Genomic DNA, 19,490 nt, shown 5'->3' with positions numbered 1-19,490 from the left:
TAACTTCTTTCTCATTATTTGACCAGCTGTTTTAACTGAAAAATAGTCTGTTAGGTTCACTACAGTCAAACTTGGACCTGTGGAAGACCCCACTACTTCAGTGGGAGAAGGGAACTGACCTGTTCCCTTTCCTCTGAAGGTGGACACAGACTTGTGCTCATCCATAGATGACAGGGTTGGAAAGTAAGGTGCTCCATGACCCATGATGAAGTGAATTGTGAGGTTTCTACAAGCACCCTTAGTGTGGTGGGATATTTCTAGAAGCATAACTAACACACACATGTAGCACCTTTGGGATAAAGCAGGAAGTTGAGGGCATTTCTCTGCAAGAAATCAAAGCCCACATGCATCTAACAGGACACAAGTGGTTCACTCACAAGCAATTTCTACTTGCTGCCACTCTAGAAAATCTTAGTTTGCAAGTCATTTAAGAAAAGCTGTATGATTGCACAAAAGCTCAGTGCCCTTTTTTCCCTTTTAGCAAGTGTAAGAGAAGAATCTGAAGCACACATTTAAAGCTTAAATGAGGTTACTTAGCAGTTCAGATACTCTTCTTCTACAGTGACACCACCCTTGCATGCAATACAGGTGTGCTGCTTAGCCTCAACCCTACCCCACTGTTTGCTAGAGCAGTTTACTGCAGCAGGTACTGCTCATGTACTTACTGCTGTTAAACACTCTAGGGAGAAAGATTTTACATCTGGGGCTTTTTAAAAATAGAATATTTATAACTTGTTGACCAAACAAGAACAAAATCAAACTCACTCACTGGGGGAGCAGAGATCTGTAGACCAGCAAAGACTCCAGTGAACAGAACCCACCAGGACTTCTCATTAAAGAATCACAGCAATTGTTTTCCACAACAACCATTCCATGAGAATATTTTTTACACCTTCATGCCCCCAGACAAAAAAAGGACAGTCTGATCACTGTTCTAATCATTTATTTAATCTTAATACGTTCTTCTGATGAATATAGTCTAATATATAGTCTTCTATATGAAAATTCTCCACTTAATTTGACAGAACTTTGTTTTATACAAATAAGACAATCACCATAAATGTTACATACTGGAGTGTAGGTCAAGAATGAACATATGCTACCTGTTTTGCTATTCAGTTATTTTCACATGTCAATGCCTGAAAATACTGCACTTAAAAACAATAACACTGTTTACTGCAGAAATTACTTTGTCTGCTTGACAGGATACATCACTGGTAAGTTAACCATCATTCACAAAAAAAAAAAAAAATCAAGTATTTGTCTTTAATTTGTTCACTTTTCTGCTCATGGCTTCATTGAGCTGACATTTAATACAAAGAGTGAACAGTCATAAGCTTAACACAGTCACCACTGAAAAGACACTTTCCCTTACCCCCCCTCCTTCCCACATTTTAATGCACATTTTAGCACAGCTTGAACCAAAGCAAAGTGAAATAAAGTAGTGCAGTGTCTCAAGGTGTCCTTTAATGAGGGCACAGAACATTTTTCAGGGGGACAGATATACAACAGGATTTGGAAAATATGAAAGAGAAGCTCCTCCTCTGTCTTTGCTAAGACTCCCTTTAGTTCAGCACATCAGATTTTAACAGAGCAGCCAAGAGCATGGTTAACATAACAGGACTAATAATGAGACACAGAGCATCAGAGGCCAAAACAAAAGGTATTCCATCAGTATCTGCCAACTGCCCAACCTGACTGCAGGAACTGCTCACCAAGATTTTCAGTGACAATATTTATGATTGAAGAGTCTTAAGTAAGAAGAATCTGAAAGCCCCTAAAAGGGCCAGTTGGTCGAGAGAACTTTTGCAGAAAGACCAGGCCTTTAGCCCAATTTTCAGCCTTAATATCCATAGTTACCAACCATTTCTGGAAAAATAAAACATATCCCCCAAAATCCACACATCACAGCCAAACCTTTGTTCCTCATTTTTCACTTTTACTCAAGTATGATCAGGAGCCTTCACCCAAACCAAGTGATAATCTCCCAGTTCCACCATTTAAGCTCAAAGCACTGAAGACAAAAAGCAAGGCACACTCAATCATGAACAATCCTGTCCCCTGCTGAGCACTGGGCAGCATGACAGCAGCCTCATTTAAATGTATTTTCAGTGTCACCACCACGACTCAACACCTTCATTTCCTGGGCACACTTGTCTGTATGTGTTGTGACACACCAGTCCCAGGCTTTCTGTCAATGACCTTGAGGAAATCTTCACCTGAGGTTCCCTTCTCCTGTCAGCAGGAGCTGATTTTGTTCACCATGATCTGTAGCTTTTGCTGACACCAGCCCAGGGTTCCTACCTGGGCCACCTCACCTGCTTTGGTTTAGCAGTCTCTGTTGCACCTCAAGGCTTGAGGAGCGTGAGCCAAAATTTCTGTCCACTGACTTCTGCACAGAGGCTGCAATGAGTTTGATGTGAAACAAGATACAAAGACTTTGGCTGTAAAAACCACTAGAAAAGCTGAACACTTTTGGGTCTTCTACTTTCTGTTTCAACAGAAGTTTTCTACACCATTTTGGACGTTTTTACCATTGACAGGAAGGAAACTGCTTAGGTATCCAGTTATTCAGCCTCTTGAGTCTGAACATTAATGTACACCGGGGAAAAGATACTGATTAAAATTACATTTTCACCTAAGAGTGCATGCCTTACAGCCCTTCAAGGGCCCATTTCTTCCCACTTCTTTTTACACAATACTAGACTCTGCAGTTAATTGTATTACATCATTAGGACTATTACTTGTGAAGTCTGATGGCAAACAGAAAAAACATAAACCAGAATATTTAACTTCACTGAGTAACAACGAACAAGTATATACTCATTCACCCCCTACCAGAGAAGCTCACCTCATTAATGGAGGTAAGCAGAAGGATTAAGAATAGCTTTTGTGTTCAATCCAAAGATCAGAAAACATTAAAATGTCAAATGATACAAGATTAATACTTTAAAGACTCTGGTCCTGTGGCATTTTCCAAATACAAAGATTGGCGACACAACATAAATGTTCATTTTAATCAGATTCAAACACATCTTCAAATCTGCCCCTCCATCCAGTAGACAACTTGTGGCAATGTTCAACTTTACAAAGGTTTGACTCTACATTAACATGGGAATTAACCTTCCTGAGCAGCAGTACATTGGTTTCTTTCAGCTCAGAGCAGAGGAAGCATCTCTTAAAGGTACTGAAGCAGAAGGTTTCTGAGCTACTTCCACGTGAAATCCTTGATTGCCACAACTAAAACAATTTCCCTTCAACAAGTTTAAAAGCCTGACCTCTGCAAAAAAAGGAGCAAAAGACAGCCCTCCCACCCTTTTGTGTAACACACTAAAAGCCATTTTAATGGAAAAAGTCATTTCCCTGTACTGTACATTTTATAGTCCTAATTTCAAACAAGGGTCAAGTCCTATTAAGGCAGGGAGCTGGTATTGGTTAACATTGCAGTACTCAGACAGTGATGTACAAGACATTTATTTGCAGTTTGATGACAGTGATATAAGTGGAAAAACCAAAACTGACATGGTTAATATTAAAACTGTTCTGACAGCAATTCACATAATCTCTGAGATACAGCTTCTTTACTTGTTCGTAGTGTGAGCCTATACATCTGAAAAAGAACATAAAATAGTACTTTTTAAACACAGTTTGGCATTAAATGAATGCACAGTCAATAGTGAAAACTAACAGTTACCTCTTACTTGCTTTGTAAGCTTTGGTAGGAAAAAGACCTCAAATTAAAGCATTCAGAGGCAGCCAGCCACTGAGTAACACAGCTTTTTCAAACTGTGTTTGAAAACTTTCTTCACACTGGCTGAACCAACCCTATCTTCAAACCTTTGTTGAGAATTACTGTTACTCAAGTATTTTTTGGCTTTAACAGAAAGGTGTTGTACAGAATTATTTTTAAAGAGAAGCAAGTCCTGTGGAAAAGTCTAAAGACCCTGTACAAACACTTCTTAAGGAAACTGAAGATGCAACCACCGAAACCTCATTTTCAATCCTTAGCTAACTTGGATAACACCTCTATCAAAAAAGCTTTAGTAAAAATATTCTTAACATTGTACTCACTTGCTTACGCTTTCTCTTTTAGCCAACTACTCGTTTACTAATTTAAAATAACAAAAGGAAGCATGCTTAATCTGGTCCAAAGCACCCAAGACAGTCTGGAATATTACAATGATCTCTTCTGACAGGAAAGAGAATTGCTCTGAAGAAGCAGCTTACCCTGCTTGGCCAGGACCAGCTGCTATAATTTAATTTCTTGTTGGAGTCTGCAGTCATCAGCAGCTATTGCAATAGTGACTTTTAAGTATCTTAAGGGGTTTCAGATACACAGCGATATTTAGTTCAAACGAGAACTTGTATCTAAGCTGGAGATAGTTACACAGATACCTGTGCCTGGAGGTTGGGTTCAAGGCGCAGCAAGCATCCAATCTGAGTAGTTTTTGTGTGTATGATACCAGCACCAACAAAGTTAGCAGGATTGGGATCCACCTCCTCAAGTAGGGCTGATCCGAAGCCAATTATCTATTAAAGACACCCAGGAGATTTAGATGTGGGGAGAGAAGGACACAAATACCAAGTATACCCACACAGTCACCACCAAATAGCAAAACAAGGAGGAAACTAATTTTTAAGTGTTCAAGACAAATTCATTACCACAAATTTTTGAAGGCTGACCCTGATAAATGAGCTGTTCCTGTAAATAAGGCTCTTCTCAAAAGCAACTGAGAAGCAAGTTAAGATTCAACATCAGTCTCCCCTCATTTTGATGTAGCCATTCCTGTCTTACACAGTCGCTTCTGTTTTGCCTAAGGCAGCCAATTCTACAAAAAGTCACTTTCCTTTTCCAACTAGTACCTCGAGTATAAATTAAGGCTTGAACTATCTTCCAATTCAGTTTTAAGCAGTGAACTGGTGCTTTCTAAAACAGCTTCAAGTCTCCAGCTGCAGACTGTACCTAATTCAAACCACAGCTAGAAACTGTCCATTCAACTCGGCACTGCCACGGATCTATCACACAGCATGGACTCACACTTTCACTGGATGATCCAACTGCATACAAACAAAAATGCATGACGTTTGTTTATACCACGTGCTAGTTTTGGCTGGGATAGAGGTAATTTTCTTATTAGTAGCTGGTATGGGGCTGTGTTTTGGATTTCTGCTGAAAACAGCTGATAACACAGCGATGTTTCAGTTACCACTGTGCAGGGGTTACACAGAGCCAAGGTCTTCTCTGCTCCTCACCCCATCAGTGAGGAGGCCAGGGGTGCACAAGGAGCTGGGAAAAGAGGGAATGGGAGGATGTTCACAGTGATGATGTTTTGTCTTCCCAAGTAACTGTTACACTTGATGGAGCCCTGCTGCCCTGGGGATGGCCAAATACCTCCAAGTCAGTGGGAAGCACTGAATTAATTCTTCACTTTACTTGCGTGCATGGCTTTTCCTTTACCTACTCATTTTCCTTTACTTCAACTCACACATTTTCTCACTTTTACCATTCTTGGGTTCTCTGTCCCACCCCACTGGGGGAGAGTGAGCAGTGGCTGTGTGGTGCTTAATTGCCAGCTGGGGTTAAAACATGACCTGCCACTGCCCCGTACACTATGAATTAAAAATCCCACACCACCACCCACCTTTGCTTTTGTGATCTCTGCATCCATTGGGTGCTTTGCTTTAAAGATATTCTGTACTTCTTGTTTTGGACTGCAAGACAAAGCAGATAAATACCTGTATTATAAACAGCATTTTCAATACCAATTAATTCTACTGGAAGAGCTCATGGCTTACAGGATTGAGTAAGGGATGAAGCACTGCACCAGCTACATTCACAATATACCTTTCTCTTCTCTTGCCCACTACAAGAGCCCCAAGCCCAAGTACAAAGTCTTACTTGCTCAGCTGCTTCCAACGCTGAAAAAAGTCTTGAGAAGACATCTCTGTTGGCTGGAAAAATTTATTCAGTGTGATGGGTAATTTTACTGAAAGATTTTGAAATGTTCCACCATACCTGCAGATGGAATAGAAAAACCACAGTGCACGTGGCAGCCTCAGCAGTGTCTCAGCAGAAATCAACCAAGCTATTGAGAAACTGTTTATGATCAAAATCCATCAACTGCACATGACATTTCTAACACACAGTTTCAATCCACTGTTAAATAAATTTATTTTCTCTGTTTAGACAGCAAATGAACTGGCAGAACTGCTAATAAGGTTCTCTCAGTTTTAGCATAGGTTTATCCTTCTAGATAGCACCCAAAGGGGCAAAAATATATCCCTGTGAAAACATACCAATAAAAACCAGTTTAGACTAAAATAACAGCATGCAGCCCAGGACTCGGGATTTTGTAAAGCTGAGCTGATGTTGAGTGGACAGAAAAAGATTCTACTTCTGGTTGCATACACTTCCAGGCCAAGTTATTTGCAGAAATGTTCTTGGTTTCCAGAAGGGAGAAGTTACTGTGTATATTCCTGTCAAGATTTCTTAAGCAAACAGGAAGACTGCTGTTTTATATAGATAGCAGAGACAGAAGTCATGGAGACATTTTATCAGTAGCTGCTTCTTGATTGTTTGGTTTGGTTGGGTTTTTTAAACCACATTGTTCCAAGTGGATTCTCCCTAGCAGCTTAAAGCTTAGTTAGATCAATTTTTCAAGTTGTCTACCCGAGAGAGCTTTGTGTGTCCATATTCTACATTTCAGTCACAAGACCATGCCAAATTTAACATCTTTCATCTAATTAATTCACTAACATTTGAATCCTTTGTTTTACCTGAACTGAATGTTCAGGATTGGAGCTTCCATGAAGTCTGAAACACATTCGATGTTCACAACCTGCTGAACCTGTGCACCTCCATCCACTGTGGGGTCAACAGGTTTTGTCTGAAGATTCAGGCATAAAAAAGTAGTTAAGGAAACAGATCAATGAACTGATAACTTAAACAAAATGCAAATCTTCCAATAAGCTATGAGGAATTAGCATCACATTTTCACTCATTCTCTATGTGCTAGTGAACATTTAAAGCTCAATTTTTGTACAAGGAAAGAGTTTGTGGGGATTCATTTTTTTAATTGGTTGTTGGGTTTTTTCATACTGACACATCTACAAGCAGTAACTCCAAAAAATTCTCAGTTACTTAGATATTCTTAAAGAAAGATGCCCTTAAAAAAGTGTGAAGGCAGAGAGACTTCACAATAAAAACCACAGGACTATTTTGAACATTACAGAGATGCCTTGAGTCAAACAACTCTGATTACTTAATCTCCCAGAAATCCTAAATTTGCAATACCAAGCATTAAGGACCAGCCATGAATTAAGACCTTATTTTAAAGTACCATCATCTTGGCATACATGTATTCCATCTCTATGTCAAGTTTTAGGTTATCTGCTAATGCAGTACTTGAAGGACACATCTCTACCTCTGCTACTTACTTCGTGTCAGTGGAGAAAGTTACAGCTCCATTGCATATTTATTCAGCTTAATTTCTCCTTATTTCAGGAGTAACATTTGTGTTTATAACCAGAGCTTTAAGGAGAGAATCTTCCATCTCTGCTCAAGACTTTGTTCTTTCTACAAGAACTTTAAAGAGCTATCAGCAAGTTTCTCATTTCTTCATGTTCAAGGAGACCATGCCTTGATCCAACAGATTTAGTATTATTTTGTGCAGCATAAACCACAAAAACCTAATAAGAACAGACACATTCTACTGCATTTAAGGATATTTGACTGAAGGTCATCTGAGCAGATTACTGTTGGAGTAAAATTCAAGAACTGTGTTGATGTCTTATTACCATAGAATATGAACATACGTCCTAGAAAGAGAAGAATGAGACATCAGAATTTTTAGGTGCATGTAATCATATTGAACTACTCATGCTTCAATTCCCTAACACACTGTCTTTCTACCTTTCCTTAAAACCACTTTTAAGAACAAAACATAGTTTACATGGTTTATCTCACCAAGACATCTGCAGTTCAAAATGCAGTGATTTAACCAAGCCATTAGATCTCTCCTACAGTAGCTGTCACACAGACTGCCACTGGTGATTTAACTGCCTTTCAGTTGCTGGAGAATTTTACTTTTTATGTTAAGATGCTACTATGCCACCAAGAGTTTTACAGAAGGGAGAAGCAAGCAATTCTATTGCTGGTCTGTGTTTAAGTCCCATCTCTTGCCTAGATATTTCCAGTATCTCGTGCATTAAATCTGATCTGAAATGTATTGTGTCTCATATCATTACAATAAGCTATAATGCAAGATATAAATTCCGAAAACAACGGTCCTTTATAAACCTGGCTGCACGTGCCGGAGTGCTGGAGTGTAACACTATTTCATCTCAGCTACCAAAACAATCAAAAAAATTTAAGGAAACAAGAGCTCACACAAAAGCCAGGGATGCACAACAGTGGGAGCTGTAAAAGAGCTTAGGCCTATAACGCTATTTCCCTCTTCAGTAGCTGAAACATCATGCTGGCATTGTGATTGATAATGCAGACAGCCAACCACAGCACAAAAGATCTTACCCAGGTTCTGTCGAAATTCAGACTTCAAGCCAATTTGTAGCAACTGATTTTCAAATAAGACTCCATTATTTTTACACACAAACCTAGGGGAAGAGAGGGAAAACATGTTTTAAATTGAGCCACATTAAACAATATTTAGAACCACAAAATTCAGGGTTTACACAGAGGATGAAGACTGTGGTTAACCTAGAATGCATCAATCTGTGAGAGAGGCCTTTGCAGAAAACTGCAGTTAGAAAAGACAATTTTACAACCAGAACCACCACTTGTAGGACACTAAAAGAACTGACATTTTTATTTGATAGAATGTCTGAGAAACTATGAAGGAAACCACATATGCTATATACACACACACTGTCTAATAAAGGACCAGGCAACAGACTAGGATTTTTCTTATTAGTCTTGAGAACTTCTGAAACTCATTAGGTTGGTGCAGAATTGAAAAGTTTGAAGCTTTGACTGTTTAAACCTGAAAGAAAAAAACCTTCCTTGTTTTATCATTTCTGTATCACCTAAGCCAACCGAGAGATACACTTTTTCCATTTTGAGAGAGGAAGCCCATTCTCCAGTGATCTCAGTCCTTTTCTATCACCTCTCACTTAAAAGTAGAAGAGGTGGTCAGCAAACATCTGCCTTTTGCATACAAGGCACTTAAAACACACTCCCAAGTACCAGTACTTTTGACAAGTACTCTGTTTTTTCTTTATTTCCAAATAGTTGCAAAACCTTAATATACAACTGGCATTGCCTCATTTTAGAGCAGTGTGTGATAGCACTGACTTGTAAAGGCAACTCTAACCTGTCTATTCATGAGCCTGTCACAAAAGCCACAGCATCCATAGAGGTATTCTAGTCACAAGTCTGACAGTACATGTTTCTCTAGTTTTGCTGGTATTAAGTTAATGAACAATATAGTTTTGCTTTATAACTATATTCTGGAAATTGCCCAGCCTTGCAAGGTTTTAGTATTGCTTACTTGTGAAAAAGCTCATCAGCATCATGCACAGTATCAGCTGGTTCCTCAGAAACTACCTCAGATGAAGCCAGGTCAGGGCTAGTTCAGGCAGCACAAAGGAAGAAAGGCAGTAGCGACAGAGACAGCAGGAGTTAGTAAAGACAGCTTAGAGCTTAGTTACTTCTTTTACCTCCTTCCTCAAAAATGGCACTGCTGAGCTTAATGCACGAGAAATTGATTAGCTGCCCTAGCTCAGTACCCTAAAAAGGTTTTAGGCATTAGGCAATGTTTTCCCCCACTTCTCTCCCCCATCCCACCCCGACTGTTAGAAAACAGCAATCCTTCACGAAGACAGGAGACAGCTGAAGGTGTTCAGTAAATGTAAACCTCTTACAGAACCAAGTCCTTTTAGGTGTTTAACTGTGACAGCAAGAGTGTTTAAGTTCAAAATCAAAAAGGTAGCTGCATATTAACTACTACAAAGGTGTGCTTAAAAGCAGAGGCCTCATCAACCTTAGGGACCCCAGGTGCACAATCAGTTCCTAAAAACACACAAATATTAAGCATAGGCAAGAGTACACGGGCACACAGAGAATGACTTACCCAAGCAACAGATTTAGAAACAAAAGTGACAACAGCACTAAAAAGAGGCAGGAAACTGTAAAAAGCAACTTCTCAGTATCATTAGAGAAGCATTTCATCATCTACAGACAGACCAAGGAGTTGGGCATTGCTATACTTTCTTCTGCAGAAAGAGAAAACTCTTTTTAGGTAACATTTGCTTATGAAGCTACTCATATTGGTTCCTTTTTTTACCTTCTTAAAAAAAAAAAAAAAAGCATGAACAAGCTTGTGTAGCTTCCTAAAGTCCTGGTTTTGTGTTTTATCATCAAGTATCACTTCTGACCTTCCAAGAGAAACACAGGATCAAGTATTAATCACTGCACACCTGCAACAATTACCTGCACTGCATTACCTGTACAAAATTTTGATGAAAGTGTCAATGATCCAGGCAGATCAGTTTCCCTAATTACGTCTTTTATATTAAGATGCATTGAAAATCTGTTGTGCCAACATTCAAAATTTGGTCCTTGACAACAGTAATACGTTCTTGTCCAGTAAGACAACTGATTTTAAAGACATTCCGTGATTTTATGCTGTTTATTCCCAAAATTTTACCCAAATAACATTTGAGAGCAGCCACAGTAGCTTTTAATGCTAATGGGGTGAATAACACATTTTACCTACACTACACTTGCTAATGTAATTGTAGTATCAAATCCCCTTTAAAAGAAAAAGAAAACCACTTGTTCTTTATCCCCCTTTTCACATCCCTTTGTCAGACAGTAGCAGAACAACTGAAGTGTATCTTTCAATTCTGGGAAGCAGTATGTGCATACAATCCATCTCACTGTTTCAGTAGCAGCTTGCCATAAGTGGAGAGACACAAGAATACTTTATGAAAATAAAATAAGAATAAATGTATTCATATCAGGACAGATAACCCCCACTTCAAGATGTATGGAGATGCACAAGCAGCTTAATTTAACAAAGAAGCAAAACCAGCATGAAAACCAGACACTACTGTGTGGCAAATATCCTCAAGCTGAGTACTACAGACTCGGTTTTTTCCATGAGAAGAGATATTCAACAACAACAGCACATCCAACAGAGTGTCCAAGAACACCTCTCTTGCTGCAAAATTGCCACTCGGGAATGCATTCGATATGCTGGAACAAAACCGAAGTTATGCATGTTTTTCCTTCAATCTTGTTTTAACAGACAAATTCTCCTTCAAATTCCTTTCAGGGTGACTTAATTACCTCGCAAAGTTGTCATCAGAACCAGGAGCAAGAGGTGCAACTGCAGAAGCTGAATCTGAAAATACATCCACGAGCAGGCTACCACTAGAGGAAGGTGGGGGAGCTGAATTGGTGACAGGGGCTGCACCCAGACCCAGCAGATCCGCCGATGGAGAAGGAGTAGACTAAGGAAGACAAGACACTTTGGTGTTACACTGCAACAAAACTACAACAAAGCTGTCTCGTTTGCACAGACAACTAAGCTATGGCAAAGTGCCTCTCCCCACCCCAAATCAAGGTTTGAATGGATGTAAAAGGGTTCACAAATGCAGCAGTTAGCATGCTGAATTTCAACTTATGGTCATTTATAGATGTGGTTTTCTTTTTTCCCTTTGAAGAGAGTTATGTCCATCTAACAGTTAAATAAAAACAAAACTGAAATTCATCTGTCTAGAATCTGGTTCTGCAGAAGAAAGATGACAAAGATAACAGTTCCCCCCCCACACAAACTTTTCCTGTCAGTTTCAAGGGAAAATAAGTACTGTAGGGAATAAAATTCACGTGTTGCTTTTCTTTCATGAGGAATCCATCACGAAAGGAAGTGGCTTTTACACAAACCTAAATCAAAGGTCATCACAGCATCTTTAAAATTGACTATCAGTTTAATCCTGGGTTTTTGAAGCCTAGCAAATCGTAGAAAGAATATAAACCCAACCAGCAAAAAAAGCAGAGCCTGTAGCCAGTTCAAGCTGCAAACACTAGAGGAAGAGACAAAGATGTTTAAACTTATTTTCCTCAAATAGAACAAATCAAGTAGCCAGGACATGGAATCATGCAACAGAGGCTGCATATATGTGCCCAAGTCACATGCAAGAACAAAGCATAGACTGTTAATCAAAATGGTCATGTATTAGACATCAGCAGCTTCCAATATGCCAGATAATCTGAGGATGAGTCATGAAATGCATTTGGAGGAATCTGAAATCTTGTTTTTGTCAGCCAACTTAAAGTAACAATATATTCCATACAATATAATGAAAAAATCCCTGGCAAAAGATTTAAGAAGCCAATCATGAGGAACTACTAAAAACAAACAAAGGTTGGACCTCAAAATTCTAACATTTTTGGTATCTAAACCACATAAAGCCACTGGTGAAGGTAACACTGCAGTTTGTTACATGGCTGCAGGCCAAAAAGTGAAGCTTGTAAAGCATAATGCAGTATTAACAACCAATCACCTCAATATGGCATGCAAAGAAAACTTGGCAAATTTCTGCTAGAAAGAGATTTCTGTCCAGTCAAAACTGTTGCACATGGATCTTACACACTGCAGTGACTAAGTAGTAAAGTATTATGCTTTAACAAACTGGGCAGGGAGCATGTTACAGTATTTCCTGCTCTAGGTAATCTTGTAATTACATTTAAGATGTAGTAGAAGTTATTCTAGGCATTAAAACCAGAAGGCAGTATTACATTATGGGAAAAACTGATCCTACCAGCATTAATTGACAATAAAATGAGAATTTCAGCTCAGAAGAAAAAAAAACCTGTGGCCTTGTCTAGCATAACTAAACTCAAATAGTACTGTCAAATAAAAAGTAACATTATATTTATTTAAGGATATCCCTGTGAAGTCAAGTGTTGTCCACTTCTATTAAAAACAATAATCCAAATCAAGATGCAAATATGTAAGACAAAGCAGAAAAACAGCTGATACTCTGAAATTCAAATTAACTCCTTTTAAATATGTTAATTTTATAATCTCACCCTCAGTGCAATTTCACCAACAAGGAAATTCACATTTCTAACGTGTACAGCAGTATTTTTCAAACAACAATGTAAAAGGGATTTTTTTAGGCTGCAGACAGTTTGTCCCCATTTACATAAGACTTCCAATTGCATCCAAGCACGCAGCAAGGGGAAAGCAGCTGTACATCCTCCTGCTTTATAGCAAAGACTCATAGCCTTAAGTTTCAGATGAGAGGTTTTAAATCCCCAAAAAGCCACTTTAGGAAGCCGTTCTTTTCTCACTTGCACACCATCTAAAATTAATGAAATAACAGCTTTTAAACTCACAACAGCACTGGCATTGACAGAGGCAGGTTCAGCACTTCCATTCATATCAGAGCTCCTCTCCTTTTTGATCTCTTCCAGGTCAGTAACTGTGCCTGGGCCTTTCTTCTTCTTCAGTTTAGCCAAAATAGAAGATTCCCTCTCTGGAAAGGGAGGCATTTCTTCCAACACTGTAGCCTTACCACGGGAAAAAAAAGTGTTAACTTCAGAGAAAAAAATCAAACCAGCTTCTGAGTCTTTGAAGAGACACACCCTTATAGATTGCATAAAGCAAAAGCAGAAGTAGTTACCCACACAGAAAATGATTATGCAGTTTATTGTAGTGAGGGACTGATCGCTTTTTTAAAATAAAAAATTCTCTAAAACTTTCTGAAGTCCGTCCAAAGCACTTGGTTAAGAGAACAGGTGCTCATCACTTCTGTGAAACAGTGATATTAAATAAAAAAAAGAAAATTTAAATAATTAGATCATAGCAGACCTAAGGGTCCTTAACTCAGGCAGACCAAGACTTAAACCACAGAGAATACTCAAGTACTCAGACCTGAGCATTTCTTAGATGTCAAAACTAAATGTGCAATGCTCTGCTCAGACCTGAGAGCACCAGGTTAAATCACTGAGCTTCAAGAGAAAAAATTACACTTTTCCTGCCCACCATCAAGTAAGTCCTCAAAAGAAAGCATCAGCCTTTTGATATCCAAATCCCCTAGGACCCTGTTATTATGCCAGCTTTCCCTGGCTTCTCAGGTCCAGATTAACATGTCTTAACGGTCATTTGTCCCATTACAGCAACAACAACTCGGAATTTAGCTCTAAACTGAAGATGACTACAGCACAACTAGGGAGACTAAAAGAACCCGCACCCACATTGTAATCCTTACTCCTACACTGAGATTTCTGAGCAATCAGGTTAAGTTTAGTGGAGTTTAACTTGTTGACAGCAGAGTACTGCATAATAAAGAAAATAAACCTTTATACTTACCAATATATCAGTACTAGCAATAGTACTGAGCCTCAAATACTCAACAGCTCTCTGCTGCAGCTCAACATCAGCATTCTTTAGCTGACTGTCACTGCGCAGCACATCTTGAATTGTAGTTTTGATTTCTGGAAACAGGTTCACAAACTTGATGTAAGTAGACAGAAGCAGAGCTCGGGTAGGAACACTACACAGATGAAACTTGGAATGTAGCAAGTTGAACTGGATGAGGGGACTTAAAAGATGGAAGAAAAATAATTTGTTCAGTTTTTGTAGACATGATAATCCTTATTAATGCATTATTAACAAGAGCTGAATCATTTGTTAACTAGCCTTTAGGAATGTTAGGAATTAAATTCTTTACAGAAAGCACTACTACTTCAACTCAGTATTTTAGAAGATGTTTTACCTTGATCTTGGATCACCTGCTATCAGATTTCCAAATTCTCCCAAGATGTAGCCACCTACTTTTACAAGATTCTCGTGGCATGCTGGAGCTTGAAGGGCCTGTAACACATTAACAATCATTGATATGCAACGTATGAAAAAGGATGTTTTCTGTCACTTCCATTCCCAGTTTTCTCATCTACTTTCCTGCAAGTGCAGACCATGGGTCTAGGGACTACAAAGCACTTATAAGAAAAACATGATGGGTAGTATGATTTCACAGAAGACTCTAATATGAGTATTACTTGATTAAGAGCACTCTTAGGCCCATCTAGCAGCACTGTGGACTTTTGAGGACAGATAGAGCTCCTTAAGTTTCCCCTGTTACATCATGTGGTGCTTCCTTAATTCTTAGCTCATTTTGAAAGGGAACTGAAAACAGTTATTCTCACCTCAAAAACAGTCTTTGCTGCATATCCTTGCACATCATCCCTGTTGATGACGATCTGAATAACTCGATACCACACTTCTTCACTGACATAGTCACCAGCAATGCGAATCAGATTCAGGATTGTATCCACATACCAGGTGTAATCCACTGCATACTTCTCAGCTAGAATTGCAACCTTCAGAACCTGAGCACACAAAAGAGAACACAGAAGGTTGGCTGGCTCTGACTACGAGCTGTAAACACCTGGTGATGCCCCACACTGGCCCAGAAGCCTCAGTTTCAGATGCATGAGCTTGTTCACTTGTTCCCACAGCTAAGGTGAAAGGTGAACATTGAAATGCTGTGCCAGAATACAGCTGTTGCCAGGCACAAATTGCTTTCCCCATAACACATTCAAATATGTTTTATCTGTGTGGCTTTTCAGTTGTGTACCTAAGTGATCGAGAGCAATTTATAGAACATTTTTTGTTTGCTATAAAAACACCATCTAAACTACCACTGAGACAGGATCAAATAGGAAATTGGAAACCTCTCAAAAAAGGTAAAAGGTGGAAACAAGATAGCAGAGGCAAAGAAGAGTCACCAAAGCATAGCTGACTTTTTCAGGTCACACTCAGATTCCTGTGTCCTGCATCAGCTTCAGGGGAGACCCCACACAATTTATTAGCAGTTGCATTTACTACTGTTAAAAGAACAGGTCGGTATAAGGGAACAGAATGAAATTCTCATTATCTGCCAAGTCAGGGGACACTAGCAAAAGCAACCAGACAGTACAAGAGGTTAATCAACTAACACTGTATTCCACATTCACTTCTCCAACCAAGAAACTTTAGCACCTAACTAAGCTAAGTAACTACTGTAAGTACAAGTTTTGTTTACTATCCTAAAAAGGTTTAAGTCGAGTATATCAACTTTTATCCTAGTGGTAGGAAGGAGATAGGTATCAGGCCTCCTAACTGATTATAAAGTATTGTTTTTGGGAACCCTTAGACTGAACATTCTCAGAGCATACAGAATATAAAATTCTACTGACAAATAAGCATTTACCACACTAATTTTTGAAGCTGTTGGACAATTGACTAGAGTAGGACCTAACCCTCAGAATGTGGAGAATGTGTTGGCTCAAGCACTGATAGAATTCACTTCGCTTTCTATATGCACTGTCCCGAGACAAAGAACAGCTTTAAAAATTCTTAAGTTTCCAAGGTTCCCCCCTGCCCCCTGGATTACTTTAACCTCAATTCTTTCCTATTAGACTACAAATTTATGGATTTGTTTGTTTTAGTAGTTTTGTCTGGGTTTTTTGTTAAAACACCATGAAAAGCAATCTCTATCACAGCCTATGCAGCATCCCAATCAATAAATGATATGTATGGTACCAAATCCAGCTATGAAACAAATAAGAAAAACACCAATAGCTTACAATTTCTTCTCTAATGGAATAATCGGCAGTCTCCAGGTAATTGAGCATTTCAGCCACAATCTGCTGGGCATTGCTTCGGTCACACATTGCATACAGGAGATCTACAGCTCTTTGTCGTACACTTACATCTCTTTCAGTCTGCAAAAAGACACAGAGTCAAAGGTCAAGATGATTTCATGTTTGTTTGGAAAGTACATGCAACTTAAGAGAAGAAACTGAGTATAATCCACAGTCAAATCAAAAACAAATGCATTTGCATAATTTTTCAGATGCAGAATGAACTCAGATATACCCTTTATATAAGCTATGAGTTTCTTATGCTATTTCTCACTTTCAGTCACCTAGGAAGAGGTCAGTGGAGACTCAAGACAGCTTCCTGCTCTTAAATAATATCACAAAAATCTGTGCAGGTGCTGAAAGAATGTTGGAGTTTGTACAGAACACTTCGGTACTAACCCAAAGTACCGTGAGTGAATCTGTGATCCACTATGCACTAAGTAACTGGTACCAGTGGCCAGAAATGCACCAGTAACTGGCTGAAATTGTTAAATTGTTACCAGGCCAATGAGCGTTTAGCTGCCTGCAGGTTTAGTGTTGGGCATGCCTTGTAACAACTGAAGTCCAGCTAGAACAGATACATACTTTGAACTTAGACAAATGTATAAATATGCTACAGCAGGAACTTGGAAGAAAACAAAAGCATTTCAACATCCAAGTTTGCAAGTAAATTTACATGCAAATCAGTCTTACTCTTTTGACTTCTGTTTTGTCACAAACATGGCCTGGAAATGTGTCTTTCTGGTTTCTGCTCTTTATAATTCTGCAGTGGAAGCTGATCTGCTCTACCACTCCCCGTAAGCTACTACAGTGAAGGAACAGTGCCCAATACCAGCAAGACAGTAATAAAACTGTCTTCCCAGCATTCTCAATTTTGAAATTCTGTATTTTTAAACAATTATTCACCTTCAGTCTACACTTGAGCAGATACCAGAGTTACAAGGGACACAGCTACAGGTACCAGTTTTACCAGCAAGGTGCAGAAATCAACAAAATCTGGCCTCTGTAATTGCCAGCATAGCAAGATTTTGATGGATTGAGGTAAAAAACTAAAGCAGACTTCAAAGAGTAACTCATTTGGTCCCTAAGTATTATTAGCTTAATTGGGGTTGGGGAGCCTGGGGCTGTGGGGGAGAGGGCATTGAGGCAGGGGAGAAGACAACACTCAAAACCAGACCACGCACTTCAATATTTACCTTCAATGCATTGATAACTGTTTCTATGTGTGTTTTCACAGCCTCATGTGAGAATTCAGAGCTGGCAAGCGTGCACATGCTTTCCAGTGCTAGGTAACGCAAATTAGTTTCTCGGTGCTGCAAGAACTGACCTAGCTGGTTACAGGCACGGACTAGTAGGTTTGGCTCACTGCACAGAACAGGAGAGAAAGTGAAAGGGTTAAAAGCAACAGGTTTGAGAACACTCAATACAGAATACTATTTCTGCAGTGGAAATTTCTTAAAATGCCTCAAAGTGTCTGCTAGAATGCTTTGCTAGTGAAATGCAAATTTAGATACTGTGAGCAAATAATCTCTGTTGGATTAGAGCAGTGGGGTCATTATAAAACACCAAATAAAGAAGCAGCAAAAACCAAAGCAACACAGTTCATTAACACTGCTCAATTACATTGCTGTGGTTGTGTTCCAATCTAGCAAGCAACTTCGTATTTTTTCCCCTCTACTCCCTCCCCATTAAAATCTGATTAACTGCTTAAGACAAAACTCCAGCTTTTCACTTTAAAAACCCCTCTGATAACAGAAGTGTTGTCCCAGCTCACCTGTCATGGTGTATAATTAAGCTTATTGCCTCAAACAGGACAGCATTCTTCGCATTCGAGTGTTGCACTTTCTTTGACTTTGGTGGCTCCTGTGCTTTGTTGAGGATGGTTTCCAGGCATTCTGTCAGACGGCCACGTACCGCAGGGTCTTCTAGAGAAGAACAAGCCGTTGGACAACTTCGCTTTGCTCCAAAGCCTAAACCCTACCTTAGGTTTTCCCCTGGCTAAATCTAAATAAACTGAGGTACTCTGATACACTAAAAACATTTACACTCCCCAACATATATGTGGGAAAAGAATTCCAAGCCACAGTCCTATTTGGGTGAGAACAAAAGCCAAACACAATCTGCACTACAACATACTTTGAGAGTTTAACATAGTTGATAATATTAATGGATATTTAAAATGGCAGCTGCCAATAAACTGTAAGATGCACACTGGTTAGACATTTTGTTAAAATTAAACACAACATCATTCAAAAGGCCAAATATCTTCGAGCTACCAGAAACACTCAAGAGTACAAACTTCAGTATCTCTGCCTCAAGACAATGTGCTTGCACTCCAAGCTATGGTAACAGTGCATTGCAGTAGCTCTTTGGAGTCAGTGTACTGCAAAAGAGAGAGAACCACTGCTGTGATTTGTGCATTACCTGGAGGTGGATAGCACTGTAACAGCCTCAGAAGTTTCACAGATAGCCAGGGAGCAGGAACAAAGTAGTATGTATAGTCCTGAAGGTCTGTTGATGCAGAAGTTACAATCTGTAAAACAAACAGCCAGCATGTCAGCTACTGAAGTTAATTGATTCACAATCATGAAAAGGATCCAAAGAACACTGTAGGTCACCTCTGACAGAAGCTTAAAAAACTGTGTCACTACCAATGTCTAGTTCAGTAGATTAATTAGGTGCAAGCTACCATACTCTGAGTACACCACAGTAAATGCTAGTATTAGAATTTCAGTTTTGCAGATACAGTAGTCTAGGCAGTCTCTTCCTAAAAGCCTAGTTAGTTTTTTAAAGAATGAAGACAACCATCTTGTAACATCAAAATGTTTAACCAGAA

The 19,490-nt window shown here is 39.2% G+C and overlaps 1 protein-coding gene across 4 annotated transcripts in view; it reads right to left on the bottom strand.

The window, feature by feature from the left end:
* Window positions 1-926: 926 nt before the first annotated feature.
* Window positions 927-19,490, bottom strand: part of AP2A2 (adaptor related protein complex 2 subunit alpha 2) — a 45,219-nt gene continuing 26,655 nt past the window's right edge. Inside the window, exons 7-23 of one of the 4 annotated variants that reach the window (XM_039552339.1) lie at window positions 19,079-19,187; window positions 18,429-18,579; window positions 17,851-18,019; window positions 16,598-16,735; window positions 15,176-15,358; window positions 14,746-14,843; window positions 14,340-14,571; window positions 13,364-13,537; window positions 11,309-11,472; window positions 9,507-9,584; window positions 8,531-8,613; window positions 7,729-7,818; window positions 6,778-6,901; window positions 5,900-6,016; window positions 5,643-5,712; window positions 4,396-4,530; window positions 927-3,610 (exon numbers count right to left, since the gene is read on the bottom strand). In XM_039552339.1, the coding sequence (XP_039408273.1) occupies window positions 3,533-3,610; window positions 4,396-4,530; window positions 5,643-5,712; window positions 5,900-6,016; window positions 6,778-6,901; window positions 7,729-7,818; window positions 8,531-8,613; window positions 9,507-9,584; window positions 11,309-11,472; window positions 13,364-13,537; window positions 14,340-14,571; window positions 14,746-14,843; window positions 15,176-15,358; window positions 16,598-16,735; window positions 17,851-18,019; window positions 18,429-18,579; window positions 19,079-19,187 (2,193 nt within the window). In that variant the 3' untranslated portion in view covers window positions 927-3,532. The remainder of the gene's footprint in view (window positions 3,611-4,395; window positions 4,531-5,642; window positions 5,713-5,899; window positions 6,017-6,777; window positions 6,902-7,728; window positions 7,819-8,530; window positions 8,614-9,506; window positions 9,585-11,308; window positions 11,473-13,363; window positions 13,538-14,339; window positions 14,572-14,745; window positions 14,844-15,175; window positions 15,359-16,597; window positions 16,736-17,850; window positions 18,020-18,428; window positions 18,580-19,078; window positions 19,188-19,490) is intronic. The other 3 variants (XM_039552340.1, XM_039552341.1, XM_039552342.1) reach the window with 3 other exon arrangements.

This window comes from Corvus cornix, chromosome 5 (assembly GCF_000738735.6).
Source record: "Corvus cornix cornix isolate S_Up_H32 chromosome 5, ASM73873v5, whole genome shotgun sequence".
Lineage (NCBI taxonomy): Eukaryota > Metazoa > Chordata > Aves > Passeriformes > Corvidae > Corvus > Corvus cornix.
This window is presented reverse-complemented; position numbering and strand designations above follow the sequence as displayed.